The following is a 13,252-nucleotide window of genomic DNA, read 5'->3' on the forward strand; positions in this document are numbered from 1 at the left end:
CCAGGAGGATGCTGCAGGTAGCAAAGCCCCTCCCTGGCTCCAAAGCAGCTGGTTCCCTGCATCCAGGCAAAATCCCAGCAACCCCGAGGACAGGCAGACAGTGCTGGGGATGTTTGAAGGGCTGTGGTGATGCTCAGCAGGGCGCGGGGACCAGGGAACCCCAGGAAGAAGCATCCCAGCTGTGCCTTCACTCTCCTGCAGTCTCCTCTGTCCAGCTCCGCAGGGAAGGCTTTGGAGCAGCTTGGCAAGCCTTTATCTGGACAGGACTAACAGCAGCAACAATCCTACAAACCTCAGCCCTGCTGCATCTGCTGCTGCTTCCCTGACAGACTTGCTGCTGCAACCGGCCCAGCTGGCTGCACACACACAGGTCCACGCCAGGAGCATCTCTGAATCCCACAGACAACACCCCAGGAAGCACATGAGATTCCACAACTCCAGAAAAACAGCTTTTAGAGAAGCATTTTCATATCCCAGAGCTGATGCTGATCTGTGTGGAAAGGACACCAGCAGCTCTTGACTCTCCAAGAACAGCTGTCCCATGAGCTTGGAGAACAACTTTTCCAGAGCAAAGAAAACAGAATTAACTCCTCAAAACCCAGGGAGCAGATGCTCTGTGCCCCCTGCAGAGTTCCTGCCCACATCACGGGGACCTCACTGGCCCCATTCTGCCAAGACATTTGCAGACAGTGATCATGGCATTGCCACCAGCATGTCCCTTGTCCCACGGAGTGTCCCTAAGCAGAGTTAGCAAGGATTTCACCCATATCCTTCAGGGTCCTGGCCCATCCAGGCCACCAAAGCCAACAGTAAGGCCAACCAGCACTGGGCATCACCTCCTGCCATCACCCAACTCCCTGAGCAAACATCAGTTTTAGAGCTGAGTTTGCAGCATCACCAATGGCTGCAATCCAGCACAGGAGAACTCTCTGACAGCCACTGTCACTGCTGGACTCTGAGAAACACACGGAGCACTGCGGGTAAGTGCTCCCAGCCCTCTGCTGCCTGAAAACAAAGGGGCAGGCACAAACAGGTCTGGAGCTGGGCATGCAGAGCCAAACCAGAGCTCTCACTGCACCACTGCTCATCGTGAAATGGAGCACCTGGGGAGAGGGGAAGGCTGGGTGACACACTGGGGATGGGTGAAATCAGGTGACACACTGCCAGAGCTCCAGGCAGTGGCTCTCTGCATTCGTGTCTGTCCAAGCTGCTGGAGCTGCACTGCCTGGAAAGGCACCAGAGGTGAGAGCCACCAGCAGCCAGGATGTGATGTCCCACTGGCACCACAGGCTGACCTTGCTGAGCCATGGTGGGGTGCACCTGGAGACCCACAGGCTGTGGCACAGGCAGCTGAGCACAGGGCAGAGCTGCTTCCAACAGCCCTGGTTTGCAGTCCACTGCCTCTCCCAGAGCTGAAATCCAGCAGGGAAAACGCAGCTGAGCCTGGCCACCTCTGCTCTCCTTCCAGCTGCTTTGCAGCGAAAACAACGCAAAAGATGTGCTTTGGGGTTGGGATCTTTTAAAGTTTAGACATTTTTCCTCATCCCTGCAACTTTAGAGGACAAAGAGCTAAGCTGACCTCAGCCTGCAGCCCCCTCTCAGAGCTCTGGTTGGGATTGTGAAACCTTTTTTGAACAGGGACCTTGCCACAGTGGGGAAAGAGTTTTCACAAAGCTCCACCACAGGGACATGGTGAGGAGTGACCCCCACATGGCAGCGATGCTCAGTTCCCACCTCCCCTGCAGGACAAGCCACCTCCCTCCTCCCTGCCCTCATCTCCTGCCTGTAAGACAGAGATTGGAACAATTTCAACTCAAGGACTCGCAGCTTAGGCTGGCTGGGAATAATGGAGCTAAACCCATCCCCAGGGAAGCGCAGCAGGATGAGGGCTGGCTGCTGCCCCTTCCCCGGGGTGCCGCTCCTCCCGCATCCCTCCCGCGTCTTCCGGGAGGGCCAGAACTCGACTTGTTTATGCTGCCCCGAATTCCCAGCCTGCAACCAGCCAGCCCAGCGCCTGCCAAGGGGAGAACAATGTTTTCCAGGCGCGCCGCAGCACGGGCCTTCATACCACACACAGCGCTGCCAAGGCCCAGCCATTCCTCAACATCCCTCCCCGCCTGCACAGCACACAGCTGAGGTGCTGAGGCAGCACAGCCTGCTCCTGGAGGGATGGGAGCCTCCTCTGGCAGGGAAATGGGAGCTCAGCACAGGCAATCTCACTTGCAGGCTCCCAGGACCAGTGCAGTGATTCCTCTGTTAGCAGCAAAGAGCTGGAGTTGTTAAAACGCCTCCCAAGAACTCGTTCTGCACTGCCCAGCCTTGCTGTGGTCAGCCAGCCCGGGGAACCTTCCCTGTTAGAGGGAATGGAATCATCAAAATGGGAAAGGCAAAGCATCCACAGAACTTGCTGGAAAGCTACAGCACACTGGTGTCTTTAACAGAAGAAGTAAACTCTGGATCAGCCCCTTCCACAACCCCAGGCAGAACCCCAGGATACCCTGTGGGACATCCCACAGGCATCACCTGTAGCCTTACACAGCTCCTCGCAGGAGGATAAGGGATGGTGAGATCCCATGACCATGCTGCTGGTCATTGCCTGGGATTTACTCTCCTCATCCCCCTGCAGCTTCCCTGGGGCATTCAGGCAGGGAGAGCTGCTGCCTAACCAGCCCAGCCCCAAGGAGCACAGCCCAGCTCAAACTAGGGGCTCCACGGGACCAGGTCAGACATTAATAGCTGGAAAAGAGCAGAAAAGCCTCATTTCTTTTCCATTTTCCCCCTTGGCCAGTGTCCCACAGGGTCTGCCCAGCTCTCTGGTGTGCCCAGCATTCTGCAGGTCAGTGGCTGTGCCATTGCTGGTTTTGGGGGCCTGGGGGCTGCAGGAGCACAGACCCCCACAGTTGAAGCTGCAGCCAGAACAGCAGCGATGCAGCCAGTGGTCAGTAGCCCAGGAGAGCTAATGAACAGGAGCTTGTGGGCAGCAGGATCTGGGCACACAACCCTCCAGCCCTCCCTCCTTGCATGTGGACACCCCCTGGGACACTCTCATCCCTGCTGTGCCACCCTGCAGGTCCCCAAAGGAGCCACCCAGGCCAAATGACTGAGCTCTGCAAACCCCTCCTGTTGGTCTTTATTCCCACCAGTAAATCACTGCTTTTGGCATTTCTTCCCTGGTACTTGTAGCAGGGCTGCCTGAATACAAAACAACTCACAAACAGGAATTTTACCCAGATCACTGGAAGTACCAGTAAGGATGAGGGCTCTGGAATACCAGCAGCAGTGCAGCCTCTTGAGCCCTTAGTGTGGCCTCTGACTGCTCAAACCAGAGCAGGAATCCTGGGACACCCCTTGAGGTGCTTCCCTCTGGGACGTGCCCGTGGATAATGCACCCCAAGATGCAGGAGGAAGAGGAGGACCATGGACCACATCACATCAACAGCTTTAACTCCAGCTGAACTCAGGCCTTGGGAGCAGGGTTTGCTGACTGCCAAGGCAGAGCCCGCAGTGCTGACCCCGAGGAGACCCCAAAGGGGACAAACATCGCTGTGGGACAATGACTGCACCCAGCCGAGCACGCTGTGGGCAGCTGGCACGAGGGAACCACTCACCCACGACCATGATGTTGAACTCGAAGCCCTGTTTCATGGCTTTCCTCCTCAGCTGCTCCAGGATGGCGTCAATGCCCACGTAGCCGAAGTCTGCAGCCGGCTTGTCCGGCCGCGCCGGCGCCGCCTGCTTGGGGCCGGCATCCCGTGGAGCGTCCGTCATGCCGGGAGCGTGGCTGGGAACGGCCTCTGGACCTGCGGGGGCAAACACGGGGTGGTCAGAGGTGCTGCTCCTGGCAGGGAATCACAGGAGCTGCCTGCTGCATTCAAAGCAGGAGTAAAGCATGTGTAGAGACTCAGGGTACCAGCAGGCCGGGAGGGAGGAGGCGTGTGGGATCTTCCTCTACAATAATTACATTAAATTTGGGATTTTCTTTCTCTGTTTGCTGTGTTCACCTGGATCCCTGCCCACTCCAACAAACCTGCCACAGCAGGATGCTGCTGTGGGGGTGTGAGTGCACCAGCTCCCACAGCAGCTGACCTACTGCCACAGAGCAGGACCCAGCACCCAGAAAGTCCTCAGCCCACATCTGGGAGTGACAAAGGCTTTCAGCCCCATAGCCCTGTGCCTGGGCACTGCTGTGGGACTGGCAGACCTACACATCCCGCTCCTCCACACCACTGGAATTACAGCACTGTGCAGACTGCTGATGTGAACAGCTCAGCCACGTTCTGGGTGGGAGCTGGATGGCTTTGCAGACACAGGGAGCCCTTGGCATCCTCTGCCACGTGCCCTCCTCGAGCTCCAGCTGACGCAGATCAGAGGCTGCCGGCCCTGGCTTGTGGAAAACCCAACATATTTGCATCAAGAGGAGTTGTGCCAGACAACACCCACGCAGCCACTGAGCTTCTGTGATCTTGCTCTCCTTCTGTCCATATCTGCTCAGAAGCCCAATCCCATCAGCCTCCCTCAGAGACAGGGTGCCTGTCTCCCCTGCAAGATGCACCAGCCTAACAAAGTTCTTCAGAAGAAGCAAATGTAAAACCACTGCCTCAGCCAACAGCTCTGTAAGAAAAAGCAGGGAATTATCTACTCCCCCAGGAACCAGGCAGGAGCATCGGGAAGGACAAAGTGCCCCAGTGCCCCGGGGTGATGCAGCCTTGTTCCCTGCCAGCCCCAGCTGCTTCGCATCACCCACAGCGGATACAGCAAATACCCCAAGGGCAGAGCCTGCACAAGGTCAGCCCAGTCCCCTGCAAGCTCCTGGAGGCACCAGCCACATGCAGCACTGCTGCTCCTCTGATCCGGGCACAGAGAGGGAGGTTTTAGGAAAACACACTTCTAAGAGCCCTCGCCACCCCAGGCTGCTGCTGCTCGGTGCCTGCAGCCACCAGCCAAAGTGAGCATTTTGTTGGTGCTCAGTGTTTTGCAATGCTTATTTATTATTTTTTAATTGTTTATTATTATTAAGAAAAACATCGTTATTTGCAAAGTCCTCACCCCTCCAGACAGCAACACAGCTCTCAGCTCGTCGCCCCCCAGTTATTCCTGGCCTTTGATGATGTGCTGCCCGCTTTTCTCTCCCTCCCTCTCTCTGTAGGAGTGTGGCTGGGCCAAAGGGGCTCCTCCAAGCACAAGCCCATCACCCCTTCTCCTCTGGCCATGTCAGACCTGACCCTGCTGGAGTCTGTGAGGTGGAACCACTCTCTTCCTGCAAGCACAGCACACTTCCACGTGCTTAATATAGGCCAAGCAGAAAAAAAAAATTAAAAAAAGAAAGAAAAAAACAAACCTAGAACTAATCCCAAAGACTGTTGGATCCCTTTGAACAGTTTTTTCCAATCCTCGATCCCGGGCTGCGTAGCTGAGCATTACTCACAGAGCTGCTGGAGAGCAAACACGCTGTCCCTGACACTCATGGGAGCATCCAGGAACACTGCACAGCTGGAGCTGCACTGCCACTGGGAGCATCCCACTCCTCCCAGGAACACTGCACAGCTGGAGCTGCAACTGCCACGCTGCCCCTCGCAAAATCAACCAGCCCGGCCTGCCCGAGGCCTCACCACAAATCCCAAATTAGCCCCGTTCCAAAGTGGCAAGGCCAAAAGCAAAACGCTAAAAAAAAAAAACCCAACAAAACGACAACTAAATCATGTGGAAAATATGCTGCCACCAGCAGCAACGCCGGGTTATGCAATGGGTTTAACTCCTCCAGGCACCACTTGTGTGCACAGGACAGCCCCAAGGATGGGATAGCAAACTGGGACACTGGGGCAGGTAAGGTGCAGGGAAATTAAGAAATTAAATAGAGCAGAAAGCCACCCTCCACTTGACAAAGGCCAGGAGCATTTCCAGCACCTCAAGGAGCAGTTGGCAGCATGCAGAGGGGCTGACCTGTCCCCAGGCAGGGGGACATGCAGGAAAACTGTTCCCAGCTCAGGGAGCAGACACTCTGTGGCCCTCAGGGGGAGAAGGAGGGCTCAGGGCTCCCCAGGCTCCAGCCAGACCAAAGCCACAGGAAGAGCAGCACCCAGGCTGGGCAGTCCATGTGCTTCAGCTGGTCTGTGGGGAACTGGTGGTTTAAAGCACCTGGGTCCTGACTGGGGAAAAATACAAAAAAAAATCAGTATATTGCAGCTAGGAGTGTCTGCAGCACAGCAGAGATGCAAAGCCCTCGATGCCACAGCACCATCAGCAAACTCCCCAGGGAAATGCCACAACTCAAACATGCAATTTTTGTTTCAGCTTCCCAGCACTGAACTGGTCTTTTCTTAGCAAAAACTCCAGTGTCACACTCGGCTCCAAGGGGTTTGTGCCAGCAGAAGGAGGGTGCAGCCAAACCACAGGAGCACTCAGTGGCACACAGGGATGCTGTGCTGGGTGGCATGCAGCACTCGCTGGAGTCACTTGTCTAAAACAGAAAGACCCTAGAAATACATTGGAGCAGAGCAGTGGATGCCTGGGACGCATCATGGGCACATCCTGCATTTGTCTGACCTGCTGTGCTCTCTGAGGGGACGATGTCAAACCTGTGGTGCTGCCAGAGCCAGTGTCACCGAGCTGACGCTTCTGGAGCACTGCAAGGAGGGATGGGTTAATAAATACCAAATGCTATCTGAAATCCCTGATTGCCACAGAGTCCCTGCCAAGAGCAGGACCAGACCTCACATAGTTCACACCTGTCACCTTAACCCAACTGTTGTCCCCCACACAAGGGGACATCGCTCTGCTGACGGGGCAGAGAGCTCAGAGCCTGCAGCTCTCTCCCACTCAAGCATTCCTGGATAAACATCAAGCACATGGGAACAAGTGCCATATTTAGACCTCCTCTGCCAGGGAAACCCTGTCCACGTGGGCACAGGAGATGTGGAGATGGTCAGGGCAGCGCTGCACCAAGTGGGGACAGAGCCAGAGCTCCGGCTCGGGCACGGCTGACTCAGGACAGCTGTTCCAAAGTTGATTTTGCCAAAGACTCGGGGCTGTTGCTCTGTAATTGATGCATGTCAGACACGAGCCAAAGCCAACATCTGCGAAGCAGCAGATGAAAGGCACCCTGCAGGGAGGGAAGCCCCTGGGAGCCCCCCGGGGACCCTCCTGCTCCTCCAGCCAGCTGGACACCGTGTGCCGTGGGATGGGCTTGGCCAGGGGCTGGTGGACACGCTGTGCTGGTGCCACGAGGCTGCCACAGACCAGGACACTGTGGGCAGGGCATGTAAGGACAGCCATGGGCTCCCCCAAAACCCAGGGGCTGGTAATCCTCCCTGAGGATCTGGGATAGGGATCTGCAGGAGACTGGGGCTGCAGTGCAGACACACAAAGGTTAAAGAACCCCCCCAGGGGCTGAACTGGGAATGTCTCATCCAGCCCAGGTCCTGGCTAGACCCAGCAGCTCTGCTGGTGATCTGGGAGAGCAGAGCTGGTCCTGGAGCAGGGTTGGTCACAGACCTGGTGCTCAGTGGCTGCACAGAGCAACTGGAGAGGGGCCAGGAGGCTGCACCTCTGCCATGGCTGCCTGTCAGCAGATCCAAACCATTGCACACTCTATGGATTAAACAGATCCAAACCATTGCACACTCTATGGATGCAACAGATCCAAACCATTGCACACTCTATGGATGCAACAGATCCAAACCATTGCACACTCTACGGCTGCATGCACAATCAAGGGCAAAATGGCAATGTTTGGGAAGTAAATCCAAGAAACACCCCTCAGATGCCAGGAGCACCAAGCACTGGTCACCTTTCGATGATGCTGCAACCAGTTCTGCAGAGCTACAAGCACCCAGAAGACCAGGACACTGTGGATAACTGCCCTTCCCTCCACACAACAGACACTGGAAATACTATGGGCTCCCAGATTTGTGGGATGGGTTCATGCAAACACAGAGGGCAGGTTCAGAGCAGTGCACAGTGGTTTGAAGCACAGCCTGGGCAGCTGAGTATCCATCCACTAACGTTTTCAAGGGAGAAGTGGGAACCACCTAACCTTTTGATTTTTGGGAGCAGCTCTCTTGGAGAATTGTGCCTGTAGGGCGTCACAGAAGCATTTTTAGCACCAGAGAGTGAATCTCAGCTCCTGGTTAAGGACAGCTGGCTGTCAGGACTGCGGCCCACGTGGCCTCCAGGGCCTCTCCCCTTGGCACACTGAGCCAGTGACCACAGGCCATGGAAACAGATCCAACCTGCGGAGGAGGTGGCAGAGCCTGTCCCTTCTGAGGGGACAGCAGGACTCAGGAGGGAGGGAGTCAGCAAAGCCAGGACGGGATGAAATCCCAGCATGGCCCAGGCACTGCTGATTTTTTCAGCTGCCCAGTCACTGCCACCACGGGATCCCCTGGTGCTGAACGTGGCAGGTCCCTGCTGGGTGTGCAGGTGCCAGGGAACGTGGGGCACAGCTCAGTCCGAAGGTGGGGTGGCTCAGGCTGGTGCAGAGCCAGTGCCACAGACCCTGCAGCACCAAACTGTAACCAAGGGATGTTCCTATTATTCAGCTCCAATCACCAGCACCTGGCTGGCACTGCCAGGCCCAAGCTGGAGTCTGTCCCTTGCATCCCTGGGCACTGGGCTACAGTTTCAGGCTGGCTGCCAGCCCAAGCCCACCTACCAACCAGTTATGTTTCCTTCTCAGCTTGCATTTCCACCTGGGTGCCAACAAACACGACCCAGAAATAGCAGAGTATGCTTAACTCCTCTTCATTTGACCAAATCCACCCAAGAGCTGCCAGAGAGGTGGCCGGGTGCACTCCTGATGCTCCAGGCTTGAACCCTTTTACTCAGGTGGGGAATCAATCCATTTTCAGAGTTTAAAAAAAGGAGGCAGCGATTCCTGCTGTGGTGTGAGCGCTTCCACAGATGACCAGTCGGGGCCACAGCCCTGAGCCACAAGTCATGGGCACGCATCACGTGCAGGTCGAGCTGTCCCCGCCAGCCACGTGCGCTTCCGTCCTCACTCACTGTGTGCTCTGTGTGCTTCCCCTCCTGCTCCGGAAGCCCAGCAGCCCCTGCCCTCTGCTGCTCAACCCTCCCGGCTCTTTTATTTACAAGAGATGGATGCTTCAGTGCTCCCCATCACTGCTTCCTTTCCCATCTTAAACCCTCCAGCTGCTGCAGGCTCCGGTCACCAGCGTGTCTGGGCTGGCATGCAGGAGCCCATCCCAGGGGTCAAAACGTGGTGCCAGCTCCACAACCTCAAACTGCTGCCTGCTGCTCCATTGCCAGCTCCTGTGCTGCCCAGATGTGGCATGAGGCTGACCACCAGGCTGACCACCAGGCTGACCACCACCCTGCCCTGGTTGGACACGTGTAGCTCTGGCAGCACAACCCTAGTCCGACATTCTCATTTCTCCAACCATGTGAGACAGCAGCTCTAAACCACTTGCAAAGACTTGCAAAGAGTTCTTAGGCTGTTCTCCATGTTTGCAAAAGAGATGATCACTAACAACCCCAAGTCTTGGCTTGGGCATGCAGAGGTCTCTGGCCATGCAGCCTCACTGATCTCCCTCTGTAAGGAGCTTCCCCCGAGGCTGGAGCAAGGCTGATCCCAGAGCAGCCCTGCCTCACTGGGAACGCCCCATTGAGAGGAACCTTCCCGCACACAGATCCCAGCAGAAGCTGCTCCATCAGCTGGCCCCGTGTAGCCCATGCAGTGGCCAGCACAGCCCTTGCTCCCCTCAGACAGGCTCAGGGTGCCCGTGCCCAGGAGGGTCCAAGGACACCCACAAAGCTGATTCCATGGCATCCACTCCCACCCCTGTCCACCCATCCTGGACAACGGTACTCAGCACAGGGGGGACATGGGGACCCTCCCCAGCCCCCAGCCAAGAGAAAGCACCCTGTCACCACTGCTCTGCAGAGCTCTGCGCTGTGAAAACAAAGAGCCAGGCAGCGCTCCCCAAACTCAGCTTGTCCAGACAACACTGCAGAAGGAATGAGTCCGGCCAAGCCCCAGGAACGGGCCCCGGGCACGGCTGAGTGTGCCCAGGGCTGCCGAGCCGCACTCCGGGGCTGATGCCCGCGTCCCACGAGGCACTGAATGCAGCTACGGCAAAGAAAGGAGCGAGCCAGAGGGATTCACATCCCGGGGGTTGCAGTTCAGGTTTCTTTTTTTTTTCCCCCCCCCTATTTTTTTCCTCCCCTTTTAAAATTATTTTTTCGCTTGGTTTTGTTCTTTGAAGGGTAGGGTGGTATGGATTTTAACTTAGTTTCTTTGTTTGTTTGGGTTTTTTTTTTTGCTTTCTTTCGTTTCTAAAGGCAGCTGCGCCCCAGACGCCCGGCGAGCCCTTTAGCGGGGGCAGCAGCCGGAGCAGGGCGGGCAGGGCAGGGGACAAGGGGGTACCCACGGGGACAGGGCAGGGGACCAGGGGGTGCCTCCCAGGCAGGGAAGGGTTTGATCTATTGATCTCTATTGATCTCTATTGATCTCTATTGATCTCTATTTATTCCGGACAATGCCGGCAGCGCGGCCAGGCGGTGCCGAGCAGCGGCCCCTCTTGTGGGGCACAGCGGCGGCAGAAGGGGGCCGGGGGCCGAGCCAACCCCCCAGCACCCGGTGCCCCTGGCCCGGGGACCCCCTGCCCCGGCGGGGAACCCCCACACCGCGCCCCGCCGCCCTCCGTGGGAACCGCGGGATCCACCCCCCGCGCTCTCAGGATAATTCACCCCAAAAAAAGCACTTCCCTCCACCATAATTCCCCCCTCCGCTGCCCCCCGGAGCCCCCGCCCCTTGGGCACCGGAGACTCACCCGCGGCGGCGGCGGCTCCGGCAGCCGGTGGCTCCCGCCTCCTCCCGCGCTGTCCTCCGCCTCCTCCCCCATCGCCCTTCCTCCTCCTCCTCCCCCATCACCCTGCCTCCTCCCCCTCCAGCCCGGCCCGGGGGGATGGAGCCTCTTCCCGGGAAGTTGCTTCGCCCCCGGGCGGTTTCCATCCCCCCGCCGCTCCCGGCCCGGCCCGGCCCAGGGGGGCCCGCAAAGGGTGAGAGGAAGAAGAGTTTGGGGGGCACGGCGCAGCCCGGGTCCGCGCAGGAGGTGCGGGGAAACTTCCACGGGAAAGAGAGAGGCTGGGACAAACGGGGCAGCCCCAACACGAGAGGAGCCCAGTGCTCCAGGGACAAGGGCCACTGTCTCATCCACATCCCCGTCCCTGAGCCCAGGGAAGCCTTTTGCTTTCTAGCATCCCGAAATTCTCCAGCAGAGCGCCAAAGCAGTCCCGGGGGGTGTGAGCGCTGGGAGTGCGGCCTCGCTTTGCTCTGCAGCTGGTTGAAGATCTCTGGGCTGCATCTCACATCTGCCAGGACAAGATGTCAACCTACCCCCACGGGCATGGCTGCTCTCTAAAATGATGTCAGTGAAGCTGAATGAAGATATTAGCTGCCTCCACAAGTCCTTCCTGCCTTATACCTTGATCCCAGAGCATCCCCACCACCTCTCTCCCACCAGCAGAGGGAAGGGCCAGCCACAGGAGGGAAGCTGCCATGTCCCTCCAACACACACCCTGGTGTGGGGTCAGGTCCCCTCTGTGATGTCCAGCAGTGGTGGTGGGACTCTCTCCTGTCACAGCCAAGAAGAAGCCAACCTCCCTCTTTTGGGCTCCTGGGTCTGACACGTTCCTTTGACCCACCCTATGACCTCAGGACTTTTCCCCTGCAGTTCCCAGACTTGCACTCCCAGAGAAAGGCCTGCAGGTGATGAAAGGGTTAAGACAGATGTGCACATCTGCAATTTTCAACACCCAGAGGACTCCATTTCCCACCAACAGCCCCTGCACAGCCTGCAAGCCCAGAGCTAGTACTCGCACTTCCTTTTTGAGCTGTTACCAGCATCACCAGCCTCTGGCTAAGCTCCTGCACTTGATGCCAGCCCTGCCACCTGTGCCCGTGGCACCACAGCCCCCCTGCCCTGTCTCCTGCCTGTGGCTCTAGCGTGGCTGTCACCTTCCCTCTCCACTTCCGGACCACCAGCAGTGGCAGATCTTCCTCCAACCAGCACTGCCACCACACACCAGGCTGGCAGCAGCCCCTCGCCACCACACACCAGGCTGGCAGCAGCCCTTCCCCACCCCACCAGGCTGGCAGCACCCCTCCTGTGATGCCCAGCAAGGCTGGCATAGGCTGCTCTGCAAACGATGGGTGCTCAGGGGGGGCAAGACCACATCCCCCCTGCTTCAGCAAGTACCACAAATACGAATTTCTGAGAAACCTTCACCCAGCACCCAGGCAGGAAACCAAGCCTCAATCTGTTTATGCTGCAGCTGCGTGCAGCTTTCTGCCAGATTACACCACTTTTTATGACTTATTAAAGCTTTAACCCCTATCAATGGGCATTAGTGTTTTAATCTCTCTAATCTCCAGGAAAATCCAATGCTAGATGCCAAACCGGGCTTGCCTGAGTAGCAGCTGGATCTGTTTGTAAGTCACTCCAGCCTTGTTTTAGCTGGAGAAAGGCAGGAAAAGGCTGTGCCCAGCTCACTTAGGTGCTGTGCTTACGCAAAGAGTAAAGGGAGGACCTTAAGTGCATGTGGGCTCTGCAGATGCGATGTGCTCTTCCTGTCCCTGCCATCAAGTTGGCCACATCTGTGGCTCTGCAGGAGTTAAACATCAGCACAGGGTTCATGTGCCCAAACCAAGAGCAGCAAACACGGGTGAGCACGGCGTGCTCCGCCACGTGAACCAACTCCTCGCTCCTTGGAGTTAACTTTTTCGGATTGAAATCACGAGCATACTTTAGTTTTGCCTGTGAGGGAACAAAAATAACCATAGGAAAGTTCTCCCCATGGTCAATGAATCTCTGCAAAGACATTTCACAGAGTCGCAGACTGGTTTGGTTGGAAGGGACCTTAAAGACCATCTAATTCCAATCATGGGCAGGGACACCTTCCCCTAAACCAGGTCCAACCTGGCTTTGGACAATTCCAGGGATGTGGCAGCCACAGCTTCTCTGAGGACCCTGTGCCAGGGCCTCACCACCCTCAGGAGGAAGAAATTGGAGCACACAGGAACTCAACACTGTGTACAAGTTGTTTCCCAGATTAATTAATAGAAAATATTTTGTTTCAACTCTTATCCTTCCCAGGAGCAACAGGCGGTGAGCGAGCAGCTCAGAAGGACAACAAAGTGTCATCCTTGGCCTCACAGTAAATGCAGCAGCCCTTTGGTAGCACTGCTGGTCCCCAGGATGGCTTTCGGTGACTTTGGGGTGTTTGTGCAGAGGAG

At 56.9% G+C, this 13,252-nt stretch overlaps 1 protein-coding gene across 5 annotated transcripts in view; it reads right to left on the reverse strand.

The window, feature by feature from the left end:
- Window positions 1–13,252, reverse strand: part of SEPTIN9 (septin 9) — a 131,012-nt gene that overhangs the window by 14,497 nt on the left and 103,263 nt on the right. For 4 of the 5 annotated variants that reach the window (XM_069032972.1, XM_069032974.1, XM_069032973.1 and 1 more), the window contains one exon: window positions 3,609–3,800. In XM_069032972.1, coding sequence (XP_068889073.1) covers window positions 3,609–3,800 — 192 coding nt within the window. Of the gene's footprint in view, window positions 1–3,608; window positions 3,801–10,787; window positions 10,837–13,252 lie in introns of those variants that run through there. The other variant, XM_069032975.1, reaches the window with a different exon arrangement.

The sequence above is a fragment of the Aphelocoma coerulescens genome, chromosome 18, assembly GCF_041296385.1.
Source record: "Aphelocoma coerulescens isolate FSJ_1873_10779 chromosome 18, UR_Acoe_1.0, whole genome shotgun sequence".
Taxonomy (NCBI): Eukaryota; Metazoa; Chordata; class Aves; order Passeriformes; family Corvidae; genus Aphelocoma; species Aphelocoma coerulescens.